Source organism: Carcharodon carcharias, chromosome 9 (genome assembly GCF_017639515.1).
Source record: "Carcharodon carcharias isolate sCarCar2 chromosome 9, sCarCar2.pri, whole genome shotgun sequence".
Lineage (NCBI taxonomy): Eukaryota > Metazoa > Chordata > Chondrichthyes > Lamniformes > Lamnidae > Carcharodon > Carcharodon carcharias.
The window spans coordinates 15,378,303-15,394,285 of record NC_054475.1 but is presented as its reverse complement, the minus strand read 5'-3'; the positions used below and the strand labels follow the sequence as shown (position 1 = coordinate 15,394,285).

General features: G+C 45.4%; 1 protein-coding gene across 2 annotated transcripts in view; it reads left to right on the top strand.

The window, feature by feature from the left end:
• The window catches only part of LOC121281771 (monocarboxylate transporter 1-like), a 35,144-nt gene that overhangs the window by 14,361 nt on the left and 4,800 nt on the right, over positions 1-15,983 (top strand). For both annotated transcript variants that reach the window (XM_041194734.1, XM_041194735.1), the window contains 2 exons: positions 11,923-12,066; positions 14,704-15,534. In XM_041194734.1, the coding sequence (XP_041050668.1) occupies positions 11,923-12,066; positions 14,704-15,534 (975 nt within the window). The remainder of the gene's footprint in view (positions 1-11,922; positions 12,067-14,703; positions 15,535-15,983) is intronic.

The following is a 15,983-nucleotide window of genomic DNA, read 5'->3' as shown; positions in this document are numbered from 1 at the left end:
TGATGGAGCAAAACTGATTTGCATAGAAATTCAGATGTATGTGTGTAAAGCACTGAACCACATTTCTGGAAATAAATCTTACTTCTGCTTTTTTCAACAGTTAGAAACACAAGATTAATCCTATAGCCTCAAAGGAGGCCATTCAGCCCATAGTACATCTTACCAGCTCTTTAATAGAGTGATTCAATTAGCTATCCCTCTGCTCTTTCCCCATTGCTCTAAAAACATTTCCTTTTCCAGTTTTTATCTAATTCCCTTTTGAAAGTTATTGAATCTGTTTCCACTGCACTTTCAGGCAGCGCATTCCAAATCACATCAACTCAATGTAAATAAAAAAATTTGTTATCACTGCCCTGGTTCTTTTGTTGATTCTCTTCAATCTGTGTCCCTCTGGTTACTGACCCTCCTGCCACTGGAAACAGCTTCTCTTTATTTATTGTATCAAAACCAGCTATGATTCTGAACACTTCTATCCAATCTCTCTTTAAGTTTTGCCACTCTAACGAGAACAATCCCAGCTTCTCCAGTCTCTCCACATAACTGAAACCCCTCATGCCTGATATAATCCTAGATTTGTATTGAATTTACTGGTTTATATCAATGTTTTTGCTCCACTTGAGCCTCCTCCTGCTGTACTTCACCCTAACCCATTTGACGAATGGTAGATATTCTTTGCACCCACTCCGAGGCCTTGACATTCTTCCTAAAGTGTGATGCCTAGAATTAGACATAATCATCCATTTGAGGGCCAAACGGTGGCCCCTAAAGGTTAGCCTAATGTCCTTGCTTTTGTACTCTATAGGAATGCCAGTGGTCTTTTAGATCGAACCAGGAAAGCTAGCGGTGCTGGAGACAATGGCTTGACATCGGAAGAGTTCTGACAGAGAAACATTAGGGGAGTGGGCGGGCCCTCCACCGTGCTTAGAGTTTAGTGGGGTCCTCTCCTGTGCCATCAAGCGAGCCAGGGAGTGACTAGAGTTGCCAACACAGTCGAACGAACTTCAACAATGATGCCAAGTGAGAGCCCAAAGCCCCTGAGCTGCTTAAAGCGATTAGAATTATTTCAAGCTGATTCTGGATCGTGCCAGCTCTGGACGGATTCAGATCCCAGCCGCAATCCCCTTAGTCAAGTTGGAGCAGGGGGAGGAGTTGCTGACAGGTTCACCGTCACACTTGAGTTCCCAGACAGCACACGCCTGCTTGCTGTGTCTTCAAAAACACTATTTCTGGTTTTGTTTTTTTTTTAATCTTTAATTACATTTAACAATGTTTCTTGTTCTATTTTACTTTGGAAATGATGTTTTGCAGTGACCCACAGACGTCGGTCACTGTTGTGATTGGCAGCTTGCCATCTTCTATGGTAAAATTCCACAGTCCAAATTCTTCAGCACAGATAGAATGATCAAAATATAGAATGGCTACATCACAGTCGGAAGCTATTTGGCTCATCAAGCCAGTGCTGTGTCTTTGCAGGAATAAGATCTCTCTGTTACATGCTGTACAACAACAGGCCGAAGTCCCAATATGAGAACTTCTACTTCTGTGACCTTGATAAAATGTTCACTCAAAATTAACACCGATCCCCCTATCACTGTGCATGTGTCTGTACTCACGTGCATGTCTGTGTTTGTATGAGTGTGTCTGCCTGTGTGTGCTTGTTTGCTTGCGGGCATCTGCGTGTGTGTGCCCTTGTCTATGGGTGTCCATGTGTATGTCACCATGAGCGGGATTTTACAGCAGTGGGATTTTGAGGTCCTGCCAAAGTCAGTTGACTTTATAACAGTTCGCCGCATTTTGCGGCCCCACCCTTGCCTTAAAATTCCGTCCCGTATATGCGGGCGTGCGTGTGTGTGCATGTGTGCGGCAGTGTGTATGCGGGCATGTGTGGGAATTTGTGTATGCGGGGGTGTGCGTGCGTGCGGGAGTTTGTGTATGCAGGCATGTGTGCGTGTGGGAGTGTGTGTATACGGGCGTGTGTGCGTGCGGGAGTTTGTGTATGCGGGCGTGTGTGCGTGCGGGAGTTTGTGTATGCAGGCATGTGTGGGAGTGTGTTTATGCGGGCGTGTGTGCGTGCGGGAGTTTGTGTATGTGGGCATGTGTGGGAGTTTGTGTATGCGGGCGTGTGTGTGTGAGGGAGTTTGTGTATGCGGGCGTGTGTGTGTGGGAGTTTGTATATGCAGGCGTGTGTGCGTGCGGGAGTTTGTGTATGTGTGTGTGTGTGTGTGTGGGAGTTGTGTATGTGGGTGTGTGTGTGTGGGAGTTTGTGTATGTGGGTGTGTGTGTGTGTGGGAGTTTGTGTATGTGCATGTGTGTGTGGGTGTTTGTGTATGTGCATGTGTGTGTGGGTGTTTGTGTATGTGGGTGTGCGTGTGTGTGGGTGTTTGTGTATGTGGGTGTGCGTGTGTGGGAGTTTGTGTATGTAGGTGCGTGTGTGGGAGTTTGTGTATGTGGGTGCATGTGTGGGAGTTTGTGTATGTGCGTGTGTGTGTGTGTGGGAGTTTGTGTATGTGGGTGTGTGTGTGGGAGTTTGTGTATGTAGGTGTGTGTGTGGGAGTTTGTGTATGTGAGTGTGTGTGTGTGTGTGGGTGTTTGTGTATGCGGGTGTGTGTTTGTGAGGGAGTTTGTGTATGCGGGCGTGTGTGTGTGGGTGTTTGTATGTGCGGGCGTGTGTGTGTGCGGGAGTTTGTGTATGTGGGTGTGTGTGTGGGAGTTTGTGTATGTGGGTGTGTGTGTGGGGGAGTTTGTGTATGTGGGTGTGTGTGTGGGGGAGTTTGTGTATGTGGGTGTGTGTGTGTGGGAGTTTGTGTATGTGCGTGTGTGTGTGTGGGAGTTTGTGTATGTGCGTGTGTGTGTGTGGGTGTTTGTGTATGTGGGCGTGTGTTTGTGAGGGAGTTTGTGTATGCGGGCGTGTGTGTGTGGGTGTTTGTATATGCGGGCGTGTGTGTGTGCGGGAGTTTGTGTATGTGGGTGTGTGTGTGTGTGGGAGTTTGTGTATGTGGGTGTGTGTGTGTGGGAGTTTGTGGATGTGGGTGCGTGTGTGGGAGTTTGTGTATGTGGGTGCGTGTGTGTGTGGGTGTTTGTGTATGCGGGCGGGTGTGTGTGTGGCAGTTTGTGTATGTGGGTGCATGTGTGTGTGGGAGTTTGTGTATGTGGGTGTGGGAGTTTGAGTATGTACGTGTGTGTGGGAGTTTGTGTATGTGGGTGCGTGTGTGTGTGGGTGTTTGTGTATGTGGGTGTGTGTGTGTGGGAGTTTGTGTATGTGGGTGCGTGTGTGGGAGTTTGTGGATGTGGGTGCGTGTGTGGGAGTTTGTGTATGTGGGTGCATGTGTGTGTGGGTGTTTGTGTATGCGGGCGGGTGTGTGTGTGGGAGTTTGTGTATGTGGGTGCGTGTGTGTGTGGGAGTTTGTGTATGTGGGAGTTTGTGTATGTGGGTGTGTGTGTGTGGGAGTTTATGTATGTGGGTGCGTGTGTGTGTGGGAGTTTGTGTATGTGGGTGTGTGTGTGTGTGTGGGAGTTTGTGTATGTGGGTGTGTGTGTGTGTGGGAGTTTGTGTATGTGGGTGTGTGTGTGGGAGTTTGTGTATGTGGGTGCGTGTGTGTGGGAGTTTGTGTATGTGGGTGTGTGTGTGGGAGTTTGTGTACGTGGGTGTGTGTGTGGGAGTTTGTGTATGTGGGTGTGTGTGTGGGAGTTTGTGTATGTGGGTGTGTGTGTGGGAGTTTGTGTATGTGGGTGTGTGTGTGTGTGGGAGTTTGTGTATGTGGGTGTGTGTGTGTGGGAGTTTGTGTATGTGGGTGTGTGTGTGTGGGAGTTTGTGTATGTGGGTGTGTGTGTGGGAGTTTGTGTATGCGGGCGTGTGCGTGCACAATGGCATGAAGCAGTTTCCATAGTAATTTTCAACTGGAAATTGGTCGTGGAGCTAAGAAGGAAAAATTTTCAGACCTGTGGGAAAAAGAGGTGGAGATGAAATGGGACTAATTGGATAGCTCTTTCAGGAGCTAGCACAGGCATGATGGGCTGAATAACCTTGTGCAATTCTCTGATCATGCTAGATAATTTGGCCCTCATTGTCCTTTTGATCATTGTCTTCCTCCTCCTGTGCTGTGGTGTGGCTGCAAGAAAGGAGGGTAGAAGCTAGGATTGAGTGAGTGTATTTGTTGGAATTAGAGAGATGGAAGAGAGGAGCGGGTAGCATTTGGTGCTTTTGAGGAATGCCAGGGTGATGTTGTGGGCACTGACCTAACCATCTCCCACAACAAAAGCTGGGGACCTTGTCCAGGAGTTCTGTGCACCTCTCTCAAAAGGGCAGAGATACTTAATGTTGGGAGGGATCCCACCAGTACATCCCTGTGGAGAACATTGTGAGTTAATTTGTCCAGGAAGGACGTAAAGGGAAAACAGGAAAACTCAGCAGCCATTCAGTCGCTTGAGGCTGTTCTGCCATTTAATTGCATCATGGCTACATCTGCAACTTAACTCCATTTAAATGCTTTGGTTTTGTAACCCTTAAGACACTTCCTGAACAAATCTATTAATCTCAGCTCAGTAGATCCGAATCATCCACAAGTTTCTGAGGATGAGAGTTCCAGGTTTCCACTGGCCTTTCTGTCAATAAGTGTTTCCTGATTTTGCTCCAGAATGCTTCTCTCTGGGTCCAGATAGTCCAGGAGTGTTAATATAAAAGTATAATGGAGCATAAGTAAATAATAAAAGTACAATAAGTAAAGTAAATCTCTGATAAAAAAATATTGATAAGACACAGAATGAAGTTATTATTTGATAATTGTTGTGTAACTCCTTGTGAAGACAACTTAGGGCACAGATTAGGAGGTAGAGTTTATCAGACCTCAGCAGGCTTCCTTTGACATCATATCTTTTTAGCAGTGTCCACCTGTTTAATTATTTGGTGTTTCAAAGACCGTTTCAGATCCTATCATAGTTTCTAGTGAAATGAGGTCAAGATGGTATCACTGGTGGTTCTTGCGGAACTGGTGTCAATGAACTACAACACGATTGAACTGGCAGTGAACGTGATGTAGATCCAGAAGACAAAACACACGTAGAATGGTTACAGCAGAGAAAGAGGCCATTCAGTCCAACATTCCTGTGCCAGACATGCTAAGCACACACACACACTACATAGACTCAAACACCCCAGCCCCCAACCCCGACCCCCACCATTCCTGCCCTCCTGACCTACACACATCCACACAGCTACCCACAAACTAAACATGGACACCATCCCCCAACACGCCCTTGCCCTGGCACACCATACAGCAGGAACTGTCATTTTCTGCTTTCTCCACTTTGTTCCGCCTTGCCTCGTGCTCTCCCCCCTCCCTCACAAACATTTTGCACTTTCGATTCAACAACACAAATCACAATCCATCATTGTATTGCCTCATGACCCTGTCACGTGAAGCGAGTGTGACCATGCTGAGTGCATCAAGGCAATGGAGGCCGGTGACATTTAACATGATTGAACTATTGCCAATTCGGATCCAAGATAAGCAATATTTTTCTAAACACTGTGGAGGTCAGACAGAGAAGGGCATGTTGTTGCAACATACCCCTGATTGTATGATTGAACCACAAGCTTTTTCTGGCAAAAACTGGATTTACTTGATGAGAACAGGGAAGTAGTTACAGATTGCGTTATGTTCATACACAGGCTCACTGCTGCACTGAAGGGTTCTAACTGGAGGTTGGGAGGAGGTGTGGAATTGCTATCTGCTTATGGACTGATTTTTAAAAAATCATTCAGGGGATGTGGGTGTCACTGGCTATGTCAGCATTTATTCCCTCCAGCCCCACCAACCCCCACCTAATTGCCTGGGCATTTTTAAGAGTAAACCACATTGCTGTGGGTCTGGAGTCACATGTAGGCCAGACCAGGTAAGGACAGCAGATTTCCTTCCCCTAACCAGGTGGGTTTTTATGACAATTGACAATGGTTTCATGGTCATCATTAGACTTTTAATTCCAGATATTAATTGAATTCAAATTCTACCATCTGCCATGGTGGGGGTCCCCAGAGCATTACCCTGGGCCTCTGGATTACCAGTCCGGTGATAATACCACTACGCCACCACTCCCCTTGAAGTTTCTATTGGTTCAGATACTGAATTAAAGAGAGAACCTACATCTATACAGCCCCTTCCATGACCTCAGGACATCCCAAACCACTTTACAGCCGACTGAATACTTTTACTTTTGCAGTGCAGTCACTGTTGTGATTATGAACGAGCATTACACTAAAGGAAAGATGGAAAGTTCCTAGAAAGGTTGGAGGAGAAGGTTTCCTGGAACGTTGCCAGGAATGAGGAATTTCAGTAACAGAGGGTAGAAAAGTTGGGGCTGTTTTCCTTAAAACAGAGAAGGTTAAGAGGTGATCTAACAGAGGTTCAAGATGTCCCTGGATTGAAACCACAGCCTCCTGACACAGAGGTGAGAGTGCTACCTACTGAGTCACAGCTGACACATTGACAGCTTAGTACAGGTTGAGAATCAAAGGTCGCTGTCCATAACTGAGTTGTACTGGGGCATAAATTGATGGCCATCACTGTGATATTCAGCTGGCTGGTACTGTAAAAGGCCCCAAATGCCACCGTTAAAAAATTCAGACAAGCCATATGGGAGCTAAGGCCCAGAAGAAGTGTTTCTTTGCTGTTTATAGCCTTCATACTCCCGCAGTGCAGTCAGTACATCAAATTAGAAACATGTGAAAATCTGCAAAGTCCCTGAGATTTGACAAGTGTTTAAGAGGATCCAAAGTCCTGGTGCCAGAAATCTGGAAGTGTGTGGGGACTGGATAAGTGCTCGACAGGGCTATGTAGAGGGAGCTTTACTCTGTATCTAACCCCATGCTGTCCCTGTCTTGGGAGTGTTTGATGGGGACAGTGTAGAGAGAGCTTTACTCTGTATCTAACCCCATGCTGTCCCTGTCTTGGGAGTGTTTGATGGGGACAGTGTAGAGGGAGCTTTACTCTGTATCTAACCCTGTGCTGTACCTGCCCTGGGAGTGTTTGATGGGGACAGTGTAGAGGGAACTTTACTCTGTATCTAATCCTGTGCTGTCCCTCTCTTGGGAGTGTTTGAGGGTGAAAGTGTAGAGGGAGCTTTACTCTGTATCTAACCCTGTGCTGTCCCTGTCCTGGGAGTGTTTGATGGGGACAGTGTAGAGGGAGCTTTACTCTGCATCTAACACCGTGCTGTCCCTGTCCTGGGAATGTTTGATGGTGACAGTGTAGAAGGAGATTTATTCTGTATCTAACCCTATGTTGTACCTGTCCTGGGAGCGTTTGATGGGGACAGTGTAGCGGGAGCTTTACTCTGTATCTAACCCCATGCTGGACCTGCCCTGGGACTGTAGAGCACTCCTTCAGTACTGCACTTGGAATGTCAGCCTAATCCTTGTGCTGTAGTTTCTGGAGTAAGATTTGAACCCAACCTTCTGACTCAGGTGAGTATGATATACTGAACCACAGCTGGTACTTCTGGTGCCGTTCTTATATGGTACTGGGTGACAGTGACTGTTTAACTGTACAGAAGTTTACTGGTAGCAGAATAAATGAGCAGCCAAGGGCATTGGGGTGAGGCAAATGCCGGTTCATGTTTTGGGGATGGGAGGCGGGTTGTGTATTCGTGGTGGTGTGATGAGAGAGTGATGGTGTGTGGCCTCTCCCAGCTGAATCTGAAACCAGTTTCCCATGAAACTTCAGCCCAGCTTGTGAGCAGTGTCTGTATACAGCACTGGTCATATCTCATGGTAAAACAGGACAAATTCACACGACCTCTCATGGTGTTGGCCATGGTTGAGCGGATAGATTTCTCACTTCCAAGTCCTTTAGAATTGCATACACACAGTCAAGGCTGACACTCCATCTCTCTCTCCTCTCTTAAGGTGTGCCTTATAACCTTATCTGCTTACCTGGCTCTCTTTCAAATTCTGTCTGATAGTCGCTCTTGTGCGGAGGCATGAGGTTTGTTACTTTGTTATAAGTGCTACATAAATGCAACATATTGCTGTTAAAGTGCAGCGACTTGTTTCTCAGTCAAGTCTGCCAGTCATTTCTGCACACAGCAAGGTTCAACAAATGGCCAGTGAGAACAATGGGCTTGAAATTTTAAATAAAAACAAAAATACCTGGAAAAACTCAGCGGGTCTGGCAACATCTGCGAGAGGAACACAGTTAACGTTTCGAGTCCGAATGACTCTTCAACAGAACTAAGTAAAAATAGAAGGGAGGTGAAATATTAGCTAGTTTAGGGGGTGGGAGGGTGGGGGTGGGTGGGGGTAGCTGGGGAGGTGGTGGGGGTGCGGGGCGGGGAGTGGGACAAGAGGAGCTGGATAGAGGGCCAGTGATAGGTGGAGATAACCGAAAGATGTCACAGACAAAAGGAAAAAGAGCTGTAGAGGGTGGTGATGTTATCTAAAGGAATGTGCTAATTAAGGGTAGAAAGCAGGACGAGCAAGGTACAGATAGCCCTAGTGGGGGTGGGGTGGGGGGAAGGAATCAAAAAAGGCTAAAAGGTAGAGATAAAACAATGGATGGAAACACATTTAAAAATAATGGAAATAGGCGGGAAAAGAAAAATCTATATAAATTATTGGAAAAAACAAAAAGGAGGGGGATAATCGGAAAGGGGGTGGAGATGGAGGAGAGAGTTCATGATCTAAAATTGTTGAACTCAATATTCAGTCCGGAAGGCTGTAAAGTGCCTCGTCGGAAGATGAGCTTCACTGGAACAATGCAGCAGGCCAAGGACGGACATGTGGGCGTGAGAGCAAGGTGGAGTGTTGAAACGGCAAGCGACAGGGAGGTCTGGGTAATGCTTGCGGACAGACCGAAGGTGTGCCTGAAATTTTGTTTTCCTTAGAGCAAAGAAGGTTAAGAGGTGATCTAGTAGAGCTTCAAAATGTCTCTGGAGTGGGACTTGAACTCACAACCTTCTCACTCAGAGGTGAGAGTGCTACCCATTGAATCACAGGTGACACGCTGGTGGCTTAATGTAGTAAGTTCAACCAGAAAGAACTCCCCATTTCTTCCTCAGATTGGCAAGATTTTTTTTTTATTCTGTGCTGGGGCCTCAACTATTTACAGTTTATATCAATGACTTGGATGAAGACATCAAATGTATGATTGCTAAATTTGCGGGTGACAGAAAGATAGATAGAAAAATAAGTTGTGAAGAGGACATAAGGAGTCTCCAAAGGGATATGGATAGGTTAAGTAAGTGGGCAAAATTTGGCAGATGGAGTATAATGTGGAAAAATATGAGCTTGTGCACTTTGGCAGGAGTAATAGAAAAGCAGCATATTATTTAAATGGAGAGAGATTGCAGAACTTTGGGGTACAGAGGGATCTGGGTGTCCTGACACATGAATCACAAAAGGTTAATATGTAGGCACAGCGAGTGATTAGGAAGGCAAATGGAATGTTGTCATTTATTGCCAGGGGAATTGCAATAACGTGTTGGTGCAGACTCGATGGGCCGAAGGGCCTCTTCTGCAGTGTTTGAGTCTGTGATTCTGTGAATGGAATATAAAAGTAGGAGTGTTTTGCCCCAGTTGTGCAGGGCATTGATGAGACCACATATCGAGGACTGTGTACAGTTTAGTTCTCCTTACTTAAGAAGGGACATAATTGCATTAAAGCAGTTCAGAAAAGGTTCACTCGACTGATTCTTGGGACGAGGGGATGAAAGGTTGATGAAAGGTTGGACATGCTGGGCCTGTATCCATTAGAATTTAGGAGAGTGGGAGGTGATCTTATTGAAACATATAAGATCCTGAGGGGACTTGACAGGGTGGTTGCTGAAAGGATGTTCCCCTTGTGGAAGAGACTAGAACTAGGGGACACAGTTTAAAAATAAGGTACCTGCCATTTAAGAAGGAGAATTTTTTTTCTCTCAAGAGTTTCATGAGTCTGTGGAACTCTCTCAGCCAGAGACCGGGGAAGGCAGGGCCATTGAATACTTTAAAGGCTGAATTAGATACATTCTTGATTGACAAAGGAGTCAAAGAGTATCGGGCATAGGCAGGAAAGTGGAGTTGAGGCCACAGTCAGATCAACCATGATCTTATTGACTGGAAGAGCTGGCTCAAGGGGTGGAATTGCCAACTCCTGCTCCTAATTCGTTTGTTTGTATTCAGAGAAAAACATGGGTGTTCTACCAAGTTCGCTGGCCAATATTTATCTCTCAAACAAATTCACTAAAAAAAAACAATTATATGGCCATTGCTTTTTGTGGGATCTTGCCATGTGCAAATTGGCTTCTGCATTTTCTACATTACAACAGTGACTACTCTTCAAAAGTACTTCATTGGCTGTAAAGCACTTTGGGACATCTCAAGGTTGTAAAATGTGCTATTAAAACACAAGCTCTTCCTTTCTTGGTGCTATCACAAGCCACAACAGTTTAATTTTGTCAAAAAACATTAACCGTGAATTTCCACTTACCATAATTTTGGCAAAAGGTCCAGAGAAATAGCATTTAACCCCCATCACTTCCGCTCTCCCAGTGGGTCAATGGATCAGTAGCGTGTGGCAATGAGTTCACCTGAACAGTAAGTCGGGAACCCAGTGCCAGTTCTAAGTCCATAATGTTCATCTAAAGATTAAAAGGACTTACATTTCTATAGCACCATTCACGATCTCAGGGTATCTAAAAATGCTTTACAGCCAATGAAATACATTTGAAGTCTGGACACTCGTGTCATGTAGGAAATGACAAAATTACACACACAAAGCAGAGATAATGGTCAGTTAATTTGTGGGTTGCAAGAAAGGACCCCCCACTATCGGATATTTTATGCCAACCAGTTGGGGTCTCAATTTCACATCTCAGCTGAAAGGTAGCCCCTCTGACAGTGCAGCACTCCTTCAATACTGCACTGGAAGTGTCAACCTGGATTTTGTGCCCAAGTCTCTGGAGTGAGACTTGAACCCACAACCTTCTGACTGAGTGGCGAGAGGGTAATAGCCACTGAGCTGTGGCTGGGACCATGAGGGGGTGGGTGAAAGGAAAGGGGGATGAATGGATTAGAAACAGGATGGGTAAATGTGCATTGGACTATTTTCTCTCATGGAAAGTAAACAGCAGCATGGGCTGAATGGCCTCTTTCCATGGTGCAACCTCTTTGTATCTTTTTTTTCTTAGGACTTTTATTTTCATGATACATGTTTCAGGGTTACCCAGGGGCATTGAGCAACTTTCTCACTAGATCTTGAGTTTCTCCTGATATCCAGGAAATTTACTGGACTGAAAAATTTCATTCATGCCATTTACCACTTACATCCTACATGCTGGGGATCTCCTCGGGAGTACCGTGCGTTCTTCCTGACCCTTATACACCCTGAGTGGGCAGACTCATTTAAGCTAATTCCTTGAAGTGGTGACAGGACAGGTCTGGATCAACAAGCTTGGTTTGTTTGATGCTGTGACAGGAGAGAGAGAGAGGGAGAACACTGTGTTAACTATTTCTGTCTGATTAGGGTATAGAGGGTTATGGAACCAAGATGGATAACTAAAGTTAAGTTAGCGAACAGCCATGTTCTCATTGAATGGTGGAAAAGGCTAGAGGGGTTGAATGGCCTTCTCCTGTTCCTATGTCCCTAATTGCGGGGGCTCTTGTCTCAGTGAGTGTGTGATCAGATGCTGTGGAAGAACTGAAACTTAGAAGAGCACCTCTTGCTTTACAAGCTTGATCTATCCATTTCCAACTTTTGCCGCCCCTACAATATCTGACTAAGAATTAGTGCTCAGTTAGTGAGAGCTTGGAATCATCTCAGCACCTCACAAACTTCCAGCTGACTTCAGAGAGGGACTCCCATCACATCACACTGGACAAATGCAGAACGCTGACTCCCCTCATCCCTTAGGCTCCCCATATTAACCAATCGATCTTCTATCCTCCTTCAGGTCCTATCAGCAGTATCCTGGTGAACAAATATGGCAGTCGGCCAGTGGTGCTAATGGGTGGGCTGTTGGCGAGCTCAGGAATGATCATCGCTTCGTTCTGCAATAGCATTGTGGAGCTTTACTTCTGTATAGGAGTAATCGGGGGTAAGTGTCAAATCATTCCTTGGTACATGGCTCTTGTGTCGTTCCTTGTTTAAATACTGAACCAATGGTCTGTGAGTATTAATGTACTAATTACATTTCCAGCTGACATACTATGGTTTGTTACTGAGAGTCTGCAGCAACTATCAGATTAATACTTACCAATTTTGTCAACCGTTCAGTCCTGTACAAGCATCTGATGCTATCACTGCTGGTCGCAGAATGCTCCCTCCCTGTTGTAGCACCAGAAACTCCCACCAAACCAAGAGATTACTGTCCCCAATAACATCATTAGGACTTAGAAACTGAGCTGAGAGTGGCTCATCCTGTTGGTGGATGTGAAAAGAGGACGGTTTGGTGCTTTGCACTCAGTGACTGTCTCAAACACACATATTTCCTAGGATCTGCATTAGCTTCACTCTTGCCCTTAATCTATCCCTTGTGCTCTCTCCCTCTGTTTGGTATCCCTTTCACTCTCTGCTCTCTGTCTCTCTCTGTCTGATTTTGAACAGGATGTAGTTGACAGATTTATACCTAGTGATGCTTACTGGCTTCTAACACCAGCCACTTCCGCTGACAGTTTATAAGAAACTTGTGTCGCAATGACCTCAGGTGATGACCAGCAGCCAAAGTCTCAACACTTTTTATCTAAGATTGTCATTAAAATCTGAGCAGCATTATTGTAAAATTAAAATATTTACTGATTTCCCTTTTAAGGATATGCTTGTTTTATATATTTCGCTCTCAGCCGTTTTCTTCCTTGAGAGTTTCTAACCATTATAGGAACATAGGGCAGGAGGAGGCTATTCAGCCCTTCAAGCCTGCTCCACCATTTGATAAGATCATGGTTGATCTAGTTATGTTTTCACCTCCACTTTCCTGTCTGCCGCCACCACCCACAACTCTTAACTCCATTTTTTTCCTTATTCTTTCACAAGACATCATTTCTTGCCCCTCCCTAATTGCCCTTTAACTGAGTTGCTTGAGAGGCCATTTAAGAGGGTACTTAAGAGTCAACCGCATTGTTGTGGGGTCTGGAGACACATGTAGGCCAGACCAAGTAAGAATGGCAGATATCCTCCCTTAAAGGACATTAGTGAATCAGATGGGTTTATTTTATGACAATCGCTGATAGTTTCATGGTCACCATAACTGAGACAAGCTTTCACTTCCAAGTTTATTAACTGAATTCAAATTCCACCAGCTTCCATGGTGGGATTTGAACCCTTGCCCTCAGAGCATTAGCCCGGGCCTCTGGATTACTGGCCCAATGACATTATCATCTCCCCTTGTCTATCAAAAGTATGTCTAACTCTGCCTTGAATAAATTCTGCGACCCAGTCTCCACTGCTCTCTGGGGAAAAGGATTCCACAGACTCCATTCTGCAAGAAAAAATTTCTCCTCATCTCCATCCTAAAAAAGTTCTTCTTAAACTGTGTCCCCTAGTTCTAGTCTCTCCCCTAAGGGGAAACATCCTTTCAGTATCCACCCTGTCAAGTCCACTCAGGACCTTATATGTTTCAGTAAGATCACCTCTCTTTCTTCTAAACGCCAATAGGTATTGGCCCAACCTGTTCAACGTTCCTTCATATTAGCCAGTGTACCTGACCTTCCCCGAGTCAGAGTGCTTAATAGTCACTGCAGTCACTCCACGTAGAGCGGAACTCTCTTCGATAAATTCTAGGCCCTTTGTGAAGTTCTGTGTTGAGTTTATTGGTGCTTTTTGAGTACTGGCAGCACTTTACAACTTCTTTATTAAGCTCTGGGTTTAGGCTCAGCCTCAGGACCATATTCCTGATTATGCGGGGAGCAAATACCTGGTGCACATCCGTGCTATGAAAGGGCTTGTATTTATACACCAGCTTTCACGAGCTTAGGAAGCCCCAAACTGCTTTACAGCTAATGAAGTACTTTTTGAAGTATAGTCACTGTTGTAGGAAGCATGGCAGCCAATTTGTACACAGCAAGTTCCCACAAACAGCAATGTGATGATGATCAGATAATCTCTTTTAGTAATATTGATTGAGGAATTAATGTTGATCAGGACACCAGGGAGAGCATCCATGCATATCTGGACTCAGAGGACACACTCCCCTGTATAAGAGATTCATTACAACAACTGCTTGCAATTTTATAGCACCTTTGATGTAAAATGCCCCAAGGCCCTTCACAGGAGCATAGTCAAACAAAATTTGAGCCTGATAAGGAGGACAGGTGACCAGAATTTAGGTAAAGAGGAAGGAGCATCTTAAAGGAGAGAGAAAGCTATAGAGAAAGAGAGAGAGGTTTAGGGAGGGAATTCCAGATATTAGAGCCTGGGCAATTGAAGGCACAGTCATCAATAGTGGTGTGATTAAAATCGAGGATGTGTATGAGGAGTAGAATCGGAGGAGTGTAGAGAAGTCAGAGGGTTGAAGGGCTAGAGGAGATTACAGAGTTGGGATGGGTGTGGGGATCATGGATGGATTTGAAGTTAAAGATGAGAATCAGGAATGGCCAAGGGACCAGAATTGGAGTGTAATTCAGATGAACACACATTACTTTAAAACATCTTTTGCTAATTTTAAAACCAAGTGTGAATTTACTTGGAGTAACACTAAGTAGCAGCTGATTAACTTTTAAACAACATTTCCATCCAGGGTTCGGACTCGCCTTCAACTTGCAACCGGCGTTGACTATGATTGGCAAATACTTCTACAAGAGACGCCCCTTGGCTAATGGACTAGCGATGGCTGGAAGCCCAGTGGTCCTCAGCACATTGGCTCCTCTTAACCAATATCTCTTTGACAACTACTCATGGAGAGGAGGTTTCTTGATCCTGGGGGGGATCCTGCTCAACTGCTGTGTGGCCGGAGCCCTCATGCGCCCCATAGGCCCTCTGCAGACCAGTGCATCCAAACCACAAGTGGACGCCAAGCTTGAGGCTGGCACGAACTCTGACCTTCTGACCAGTGAACCCAAAGCAAAGCTCAGCATTGTCCAAACCATCAGCAACTACTTGGACCTGTCACTTTTCAAACACAGAGGCTTCCTGATCTATCTGTCTGGCAATGTCATCATGTTCTTTGGTCTATTCGCACCCCTGGTCTTCTTGTCCTCTTATGCCAAGAATATGGGCATTGATGAGTACAAAGCAGCCTTCCTCCTTTCCATCCTGGCTTTCGTGGACATGTTTGCTCGACCATCCATGGGATTCCTGGCCAACACCAAGTGGGTGAGGCCAAAGATCCAATACTTTTTCTCATTCTCCATCCTCTACAATGGTGTCTGCCACATCATGATGCCCTTGGCAACTGACTATATTGGCCTGGTGATCTACACCATCTTTTTCGGGTTTGCCTTTGGCATGCTGAGCTCCGTACTGTTTGAAACCTTGATGGACATGGTTGGGGCACAGAGGTTCTCCAGTGCAGTTGGACTGGTGACCATAGTGGAGTGTTGTCCAGTATTACTGGGACCTCCGCTCCTAGGTAAGATGGGTTGTGTGTGATGTCACGGGGAAGGCCAGGAGAAAGGGGAGGGTGTTGGAAGCTAGTGTCAGAACACAGAGGAGGCAATTCAGTCCATTGTGCCTCTGAAAGAGTGTCCAAATTGTCCCACTGCCTGTGCTCTTTCCCCTTAGATTTGCAAATGTTTTGTTTTGTAGTAGTGACCCAATTCCCTTTGAAAGTTATTATTGAATTGGTTGCACTGCCCTTTCAGGCAGCGAATTCCAGGTCACATTAACACACTGTAAAGAAATTTTTCCTCATTTCCCCCCGCCCCAGATTTGTTGCCAATCACCTTAAACCTGTGTCCTCTGGTGACTGACCCTCCTGCCGCTGGAAACGGTTTCTCCTTACTAATTACTACCATCGCTTCATAATTTTGAACACCACTATTAAATCTCCCCTTAATAACTCTACTCAGAGTAGAACAA